At 61.8% G+C, this 8466-nt stretch overlaps 2 protein-coding genes across 6 annotated transcripts; both read right to left on the bottom strand.

The window, feature by feature from the left end:
• Positions 1–786: 786 nt before the first annotated feature.
• JOSD2 (Josephin domain containing 2) lies at positions 787–4928 on the bottom strand. 5 transcript variants are annotated; one of them, XM_068529133.1, is made up of 5 exons: positions 4748–4928; positions 3976–4138; positions 2316–2441; positions 1185–1379; positions 787–1082 (listed from the first exon to the last, which is right to left on the bottom strand). In XM_068529133.1, the coding sequence occupies exons 2-5, from the start codon at positions 4119–4121 to the stop codon at positions 983–985; spliced, it is 567 nt and encodes a 188-aa protein (XP_068385234.1). In that variant the 5' UTR covers positions 4122–4138; positions 4748–4928; the 3' UTR covers positions 787–982. The 5 variants fall into 5 exon arrangements, with proteins under 5 accessions (XP_068385234.1, XP_068385232.1, XP_068385236.1 ...); XM_068529131.1 differs by having other exon boundaries at positions 3976–4135; positions 4748–4926; XM_068529135.1 differs by having other exon boundaries at positions 4706–4887.
• A 311-nt stretch (positions 4929–5239) lies between these two features.
• Positions 5240–7598, bottom strand: ASPDH (aspartate dehydrogenase domain containing). Its single transcript, XM_068528227.1, has 7 exons — positions 7481–7598; positions 6932–7076; positions 6589–6673; positions 6348–6497; positions 6045–6265; positions 5821–5975; positions 5240–5407 (listed from the first exon to the last, which is right to left on the bottom strand). The coding sequence occupies exons 1-7, from the start codon at positions 7533–7535 to the stop codon at positions 5364–5366; spliced, it is 855 nt and encodes a 284-aa protein (XP_068384328.1). The 5' UTR covers positions 7536–7598; the 3' UTR covers positions 5240–5363.
• Between the last annotated feature and the right edge of the window lie 868 nt (positions 7599–8466).

Genomic DNA, 8466 nt, shown 5'->3' on the forward strand with positions numbered 1-8466 from the left:
CTGGTTCCTTCTGGGGGCCTGGGGGAGAATCCGTTTCCCTGTGTATTTCACCTCCTAGAGGCTGCCTGCGTTTCCTGGCCCGTGACCCCTCTTGTCTCAAAGCGCCCCCCTCCGTATAGCATCTCTTTGACGCTGCTTCCTTAGTCATGTCTGAGATTCTCCTCTCCTGCCTCCTTCACTTTTTTTTTCTTTTTTTTGGCTGCACCCCCATGCATGCGGTATTGACCAGGGATCGAACCCGTGCCCCCTGCCGTGGAAGAGTGGAGTCTTAACCACTGGACCACCAGGGAAGTCCCGTGCCTGCTTCACTTTTAAGGGCCCTCGGGATTACATCGGGCCAACTCAGACAATGCAGGGTAGTTTCCCGATTTTAAGGTCAGCGGATTAGCAACTTTCGTTCCCCTTTGCCACGCATCTGAACATATTCGCAGGTTCCGGGGGTGAGGATTTGGACATCTTTTGGGGCCACGACTGCAGTTGGTACATGAGTTGGGAGTCAAGAAGTAAACCCTCTCCTTCTCCTTGGGGCTTATCTCCCTAAACACCCTGGACTGCATTCTCTGTTCGCTCCTGGTCTCTCCCAGGTGCCTCAAGAGGGCAGGCATTTGCATTGTTTTCCCCTGGGCCCACCCCCATGAGGAAACTGAGGCCCGAGAGATGAGTGACTTGCAGGTGGCCAAGCCGGGAGGTGGCAGAGAGCTCGGATCCTGGCCAGGCCCGCCTGGGCCTCTCTGATAAACCAGCGTAACTGAAGGAAAGGGGCCCCCAGTGAGACTCAGGCCAGGCTGGGAGCAAATCATCGGGTTTATTGAGGCAGCAGTGGCATGTGGGGGGGGGGGGAGACGGGATGCGGGGAAGGGGCTGGGACCTCCGCTGGGTCCACGAGGGGCGGGGCCTGGCCCTTCCCCCGGCACTTGGGAACCGGATGTGGACGCGCGGGGGCCACGCCCGGCAGGCAGCCATGGTCCCCTCCTCCGCGGGGTCAGTCTGCCCGCAGCCAGGAGCCCTTCTCCTCCACCTCCTTGGTCACCACCAGCAGCACCTCGCACAGGCCCTGAGCCAGCGCGGCTGCCAGGAAGGCCCTGGGCGGAGAAACGGGGAGACTGAGGCCTGGGGGGTGCCTGGGGCTGCCCCCCGGGGAGGGGGGTCTGGCGCGCAGCCCTGGAGTCGCCCCCGCCCCTCACCTGACACCGTCCTCGTTGCCCAGGACCTCGGGCGCCCGCAGCTTGGAGTCAAGGTTGTAGTAGACGCCGTCCACCTGGCGCAGGGCCACCCAGTGTCGCCGGCGCAGCGGCAGGGACAGCAGCCCCAGGGACACAGGCGAGGGCAGGTTCAGGATCAGCCCCAGCACCCGGGGCAGCACCAGCTGGGACAGGGGCCTGCATGGCGGGGCAGGGACGCCATGGTCAGGGCCCGGCCCCCGCAGGCGCCCGCCGGCCCGACGTTACCGGGTGTGGGGCCCCAGGCTGGTGGCAGCGGTGGCTGCCCGAGCCCACCCAGGGACTCTCTTCCACCGACCCACCCCTTGCTTCCTTCCACTCACCTGCTCCCCCTCCCCACGCAAACCTCCCAGTCAACCACCCCCCACCCGCAACTCCCCCTTCACCATCTGCCACCTGCCTGACCATCCATTACCCGCCCGTTACGCACCTACCTACCCATCCAGCCACGCGCCCAACAAGTCCACCACCCACCCCACTCCCCAGCCACTCCTGACGCATCTACTGCTGACTCTACCCATTATCCATCCACTATATACCACCTTCCCACCCACTCACCCGTCCAGGCCTCCCAGCCACCTAACAACCACCCACCATCCAGCTGCCCATCAACGCCTCACCCAGCCATCATCCACCCGCTGATTCAAGCAACCAGCAGCCAGCCAGCCAGCAGCCCAGCGGCTTCTCCACCATCCACCCAACTCTCCATTCATTCTTTCCGTCCACCCATCCAGCCACTTACCCGTTCATCGACCCAACTGCCTATTTGGTATCCACTGCCTACCAGCTGTTCATCCCTTATTCACTCAACCACTCAACCACCCAACCATTCATATCATCCCATCACCCAACCACCTACCTGACACATCCAGCCGCCCATTCACCATCCACTCACCCAGTCACCATCAACCTACCCCACTGACGACCTAGTCATCCCTCTACCGCCTCCCAACCCCTCAGTCTGCCAGCGTCCACGATCCACCCATGCAAACCTTCCACCCATCCCCTCCTCCTGTTTTGTCCCACACTGACCACCATCACACCGCACCCACTGTGCCAAGCTCAGCACACAGGACGCGGTGCTTTCGGTCGCACCTCCTTCTATCCCACCACACGGCGGCCAGGCCCTGCCCCTGCAGGGCGGCCATGATCACGTTGACGTCATAGTTGCCGGTGCCCAGGAGGCTGCGATGGGGGTTCAGCCGGGAGTCTGGGGCCAACCTGGTTGGGAGGTGGGCAGGGCCTCCTGAGTTGGGGGGGTCCCTGGAAAGGCCTCCCCCTCCCCCACAAAGCCAAAGAGTCCCAGGGTCCGTGAGTCACCCAGCCTTGGGACTCTTCCCTCTCTTCAATCCCCGTGACTCATCAGCCCCAAGCCCTGCTCCTGTCCCCTCACTCTCTCTGCCCTGGCCTCAAGGATGTGTGCCCTGTCCCTCACCCAGCTTCCAATCCTCCCCCTCCTGGGGGCTCTTTCTACACCCAGCGTTGCCTCGGCCCTGCCCCTGCTCCCGGCCCTTCCTGGCACCCCCGTCACCCCAGGAGAGAGCCCCAGCCCTTCAGCCTGGCCTTGCATGATCTGGCCCCTACTGGCCTCCTGGCTTCAGGCCCATCCCACCCGTTGCAGCTACCTGTCCCCAACCACATCTCCTGTGCTGCTACCCCCAGCCTTTCGTCCAGCTGTCCCCCAGCCCAAGAGGCCCACCCCGCCACCGCTTGTCTCTCTGGGCTCTGCCTCCTCTGGACAATGGCACCTTTGTTCTGTCTCTGGGCCTTTGGTGGGCAGGGCAGGGGGAGGGGTCGGAGAGGGGAAAGTTGTGTATTCTTTTTCTGTGTATCTGTTTCCCTGGCTTCCCTCAGCGCAGGGCTCATAGCGGACTCATCTCTGGGTCTCCAGCATGGACTTGCCATGAAAGAGTTGATTGATCCCTGTTTTGAATGACAGAGGAGATGAATACATTCTAAAATAATCAGTCTGAGGGGCTGGGACTTTGCCTGAGGATGCTGGGGCAGGGGCACGGGCACGGGAGGGCTGTGAGCAAGAGATGGGGAAAAAGGGTCATCTCTGGGTGTAGGATCATGCTGGGAATTGACTGGAGGCTGAGGGGAGGGTCTAGGAGACGGTGGGGCCAGAGCTGTGGGGACAGAGAGGAGGGGATCAGGCAGAGAGATAACAAAGAAGTGATGTTTGAAATCTTGAATAGTGAGGAGGAACATTCCAGGCTGCCAAGAGGAGAAAGCTGTGTCAGGCAGAAAGAATAGCCTGTGCAAAGGCCCAGAGGCACCATGGCGGGGCTCTTTCGGGGACTGGAGAGGAATTTGCTTGGAGGGGAGCAGTGAGATATGAAGCGACAGACGGGTGGGGATCACAGCACACAGGGTTTTGGTTATCTGACTGCAGAGCTTGGGACTTCTGCCAGGGGTACTGGGGAGCCATGGGAGGACTGGGAGCAGGAGAGGGGCAGGGTCATCGCGGGAGCTCTATGTAGCCTGGACTGAACGAGATAAACCAGAAGCTGGGAGGCCAGAGGAGAGTGGGGAATGAGGGTCCAGATAAAAGGATGTGGCCTGATCTGGGGCTGAGGCCAGAGGGGTGAACAGGCACAGGAGGCACTCTCAGTCTCTGAGTCCCAGAGTCCAGGCAGGGGATGGGGCAGCAGAAAGCCCCGGGGCTCTGCCCCTGCCTTGCTCTGAGACCCAGGTGGGTTGCCCCGCCTCTGTGAGCCCTGCTTCTCCAGGGGTTGGGGTGGGTGATGGTCACCTCTTGCAGATCTCATCGGCAGCCTCCTGGCTGAAGAGCTGCTGCTGCAGGACGTTGTTGAGGGCGTGGACGGCACAGAGCTCCAGGCGTTGCCGTTCATGGTACACGGAGGGCGGGCTTGGCTGAGCTCCTGGGGCCTGGGACATGCCGTCCTCGGCTCCTGCTTGGGGGTGGGGGTGGGGGAAAAGGTACTCAGGGGCCTGGGATCTGGAAGCCCAACCTGCCAGCAGGCCCTGGGGGTACCGTCATTGAGTGAGGGCTCAGGCAGCCTGAGCGGCCACCGGGCCACTGACTGCTCTCCTGGCGCTCTCCTGGCAACAGAGTACCTCCATCCCCTATTTCTAGGAAAAAAGCTCTCTTCTGCTCACTTAGCAACAGAGGACCACCCCCGCCACATCCCAAAGTGAAAGGGTCCCTATGGTGGTCACCTAGCAACAGAGAACCCCCCCTCCCCTGTCCCTAGGTAACAGGCTTCCTCTCTGGTTACCTAGCAGCAGAGGACCCCCCCCACCCCACCCCACCCCACTAGGTAACCAGTCTCTCCTCAGGTTACTTAGCAATAGAGGAAGCCTCCTCCCCTGTCTCTAGGTAACAGGGTCTCTTCTGGTCGCCTAGCAACAGAAGACTCCCCTCCCCTGTCACTAACCAACAGAGTTCTCTCCTCCTGTCACCTGGCAACAGGGCCCCCTCCCCGGACACCGAGTAACAGAGCCCTCTCCCCGACCCGTACCCCAACCGTGGCGCTCGCCCGTTGCCTGGCAACGACCCTCACCCCGCCTGCCTCTCTGTTCCCCCGAACCGGGGGCTCCCGCATCCCCCTGGGCGGCGGCTCTGGCCTCCGAGAACAGGGCGGGCAGCACCGCGCTGACTGGGCAGGAGGGACGGAGTACAGCTCCCGGCGGCCCCCGCGAGCCGGACTACGACTCCCGGCGACCCTGCCGAGAGCTCTTGTTCCGCACGGAACGCCCGGGCAGCGTGGCCCGGAAGTCCTCTGTCGCCCCCGAGAACGCGGGACTACAACTTCCGTCGGCCCCTGCGGTGAGTCCCGGAAATGTGCCCTGAGGCGACCCTCTCCTTCGCACACTTCCACGCCCCCTGCTTCTCGAAGGATTCTGGGAAATGTAGTGAATAGGCTCTCGCGATAGCTTCCAGGGGTGTTGCTACCCTGTATGCCCGCTCCCTGTGATGACATCATGCCTAGTGTGAGGACAAAGCGTGACGTCACAGAAGGGAAACAAGTGATCAGACACCAGACTACGTAGGGAGAAGAGCCTCCAATATTTACTGAGGCAGGAGGGAGGTCTGGGGATACTGAGGCAGCAGCGGGACGGTGGCGGTGGGAGGTAAATAATGAGATGAGGACGTCCTCTTGGGAAGGAGGAGGCTTCTTAGCAGAGATGGATCCCCGGCTTGGAGGGAAGGTGGCAGCAGCCTGTGGAGGAGATACGGGGAATGAAAGGCTGAGACAGAGAGATAAGGAGTGACAGACACCTGGAATGAAGGGACAGACCAAGGTGGGGACCTAGAGGGAGGGACTGAGACCCAGAGAGAGGGACCAAATTCCAGAGATAGAGGGACACAGACCTGGGGGTAGACAGAGACTCACATGCTAGAGTCCCAGAGAGAGGGGGACACAGAGGCTCAGAGAGAGGAGACTTGGACAGAGAGAGAGATCTATAAAGATTCAGCGTCGCGGAGTAGAAGGTTAAGGAGACTCAGAAATAAAGATCAATCGATAGAGACAGAATCAGAACTGCAGACTCAGAGAGCCTGAGACCCAAGCTCTGCAGAGCACAAGAGCCCACGGCTTGGGGAGAGGAGCGCCGGGGAGGAGCGTGGCCGCACCCAGGAGGCTGCGCCAGAAGGTGGTGATGGTGGCAGCGCCGGTCACCGCGCCTGGCTCGGTGGGGTTCTCTCTGTGGGTGTGCACAGCAAAGCTTCGGCCTGTGGGACCCGGGGGTCCGCTCAGCTCCACATCCACCACATGCATGTCCTTGAGGCTGGGGCAAGCAGGGTGGTCAGTCCAGCTGGGCTGGCCCCAGCCCAGACCCCCGCTCAGCTTCGCTCACCTGAAATCAGCCACAAGCACCCCGATCACGCGGTCGAAGCCCAGGCCGGGGGCGGCCAGGGCAGCGGCAGCCATGGTGTTGGAGTTTCGGGGGGCAAGGGGGCAGAGCCCACGGACAGGGCCTTCATAGAGCACAGTGCGAGGCCCGGGGCTGTGCGCGGTAGCCAGGGGTCCCTCGAGCCGGAAGCCATCAGGGTGTGTGGCCATGGTGACACGGAGGCTCTGGAAGTGAGAGCCAGAGTCGGGGGGACTGGGGGTCTCTGTTGGACCCCTCCGGTTCCCAGGGAGCCCAGCAGGCCCTCACCTGGAGGCCCCCGGCTTCGTCCAATCTGGTGATGTCCTCAGTGCCCCAGAGGGCCCCTCGGGCCACGAACACAGCGTGGCCCCAGCGATGCGAGGCCTCCAGGAGCTGCCGCTCTGTGGCCTGGTCAGCTAGGGCTGAGGGGGATCCCACCTGGGGCAGATGAAGGTGGGGAGGGGCTGAGGTCAGGAGATGGATCCCGCTTTGGGGGGGGTGATGCCAAGGCGGAAGACACAGAGCTCACCAGGAGATTGGCATAGCGCAGGATTTCTGCCCCAGATTCGTGGATTATTTTGGGATGGGCCACTTCCACCACAAGGTCAGGGTGCCTGGGAGAGGGGAGAGAGGCGGCGAGGGCCTTGAAGAGGTATTAGATCTCCCCTCCCCAGATTCCCTGAGTCTATGGAGGCCTGTCACTCTTCACCCTGGCCTGGGAGGGGAAATAGGACAGAGGCTTGTCCTATTTCACATTTGGGCGAACTAATGTCCAGGGAGGGTAAGGGACTCGCCTGAGAGCACACAGCACCTAAGGGAGGCCAGAACAGGAGCTTCAGTGAGTCCCACTCTCTCACGGCGAGGTCACTGACCTCTCTCCGAGGGCAGCAAGGTTCTGGAGCTGAAGGGTAGGGGGCACACTCCCCGCCATTCGTCCTGGGTCACGATTCCAGACAAAAACAAGTTCTAGGCCCAGTTCTGGTCCCTGAGTCAGCAAGTGGGAGACCAGGGACTGTCCTGGGGAGAGGGAAAGAGACTCAGAGAGGGGCACAGAGACCCAGAGAGAGGGGCACAGAGACCCAGAGAGAGGGGGACAGAGGCCCAGAGGGAGGGTGACAAAGACCCAGAGAGAGGGGGACAGAGGCCCAGAGAGGGAATGACAGAGGTGAGGGAGGGAGTACACTGACCCAGAGTTGGGGGGCACAAAAACTTAGGTGGGGGGCAGAGACTCAGAAAGGGGAGGACGGAGATCCTGAGGGGGCCAGAGCCCTGCGGTGAGGAGTGGAAGACACTTAGGGAGACAGAGGCAGCCAGGCCACAGATAAAGACACAGAAGAAAAGTATGTTTGTGGAGGACACACGGGCTTTTGAGGCTCTAGAAAGGGGCCTGGGGAAGAAGCCCCAGACAGTCAAGGACTCACCGACGCGGCCGTAGCCCAGTATCCCCACCTTCCTCGGGACTGTGGTGAGAGCCATGCCCTTGGACTTGGTGGCCTGCGGTCTGAGCTCCGCAGCTGCTTGCTGCCTCCCATCCCCCCACCTCACCCCACACACGAGATTTGGGCAGCGGCTGAGCTTTGGACATTTGACCCTTGAGCCTCTCTGGAACCTTCCCCCTCCCCGCGCTGTGGCCCAGAGGTGGGGGTGTGGGGGGGGCGCCACCTGGGGGCAGGATGAGAATCCTGGGAGGCAGTGGGCGAGATGTTTTGGGGTTCCAGGGCCCTGTGTGGCGCCCCCCCATGTATCCAGCCCATTCCTTCTCTGCATCACATCCTCTTCCTGCTGATGTGGAAAATTTCCTCTGCAGTCCCCTGCCCCCCTTTCTGGCCGGCCAGGTTGTCATGGAAACTGCATCCTGCTTGGGTCGGGGTAGAGAGGGTTGGGAGCAAGAGAGAGGAGATGGTGACAGGGGACTCTGGGCTCTGTCTGTCCCCTTGCTCCTGTGTTTCCAATCCCCACCCTTGCGGCCGCTACCCACCCCCCACCCCGTGCCTTGGCACCCGTGTTTCGTCAGCATTCCTCCTCCTGTGTTTTCCTCCCTTGGTTCTGTCTCCATCTCAGATCTCTCTCACTCCCATCGCTGTCTCTCCACCTTTTCCCGGATCTCCATCCCTCCGGTCTCCATCCCTCCAGCTGCCGCCCCTGCCTCCTCTGGGCTGGCTGCCATTCTGTCTCCAGCCAGGCCCTCATCTCCCCTAAGGTCCGAGGGAGGCCTGGCCTGGTCATGCCCCTCTCCCCACAAGGCTGCAGGAGCTGGAGTTCGGCTCATCCTAGCCTCAGTGGCCCCCAACCCCACCAGCACCCATGGAGGGGGCCCTTCCCCCGGCCCCTCCTCGAACCTCCCTCCCTCCAGCCTGATCATCCTTCTTTTCACCTTGACTTCTCACCTTGTATCCTCCCCTCCCCC

Source organism: Eschrichtius robustus, chromosome 19 (assembly GCF_028021215.1).
Source record: "Eschrichtius robustus isolate mEscRob2 chromosome 19, mEscRob2.pri, whole genome shotgun sequence".
NCBI lineage: Eukaryota > Metazoa > Chordata > Mammalia > Artiodactyla > Eschrichtiidae > Eschrichtius > Eschrichtius robustus.

Excerpts from the sequence above, each read along its gene's own strand:
- JOSD2 (XM_068529133.1), bottom strand. The coding sequence starts at position 4,121 with ATGTCCCAGGCCCCAGGAGCTCAGCCAAGCCCGCCCTCCGTGTACCAT. Across the intron at positions 2,442-3,975 it reads GCCGATGAGATCTGCAAGAG|GTTGGCCCCAGACTCCCGGC; the intron begins GTGACCATCACC and ends CCTCCCAACCAG. Across the intron at positions 1,380-2,315 it reads GTGTGGTGGGATAGAAGGAG|GCCCCTGTCCCAGCTGGTGC; the intron begins GTGCGACCGAAA and ends CCCGCCATGCAG.
- ASPDH (XM_068528227.1), bottom strand. The coding sequence starts at position 7,535 with ATGGCTCTCACCACAGTCCCGAGGAAGGTGGGGATACTGGGCTACGGC. Across the intron at positions 6,498-6,588 it reads TGCGCTATGCCAATCTCCTG|GTGGGATCCCCCTCAGCCCT; the intron begins GTGAGCTCTGTG and ends CATCTGCCCCAG. Across the intron at positions 6,266-6,347 it reads ACGAAGCCGGGGGCCTCCAG|AGCCTCCGTGTCACCATGGC; the intron begins GTGAGGGCCTGC and ends TCTCACTTCCAG.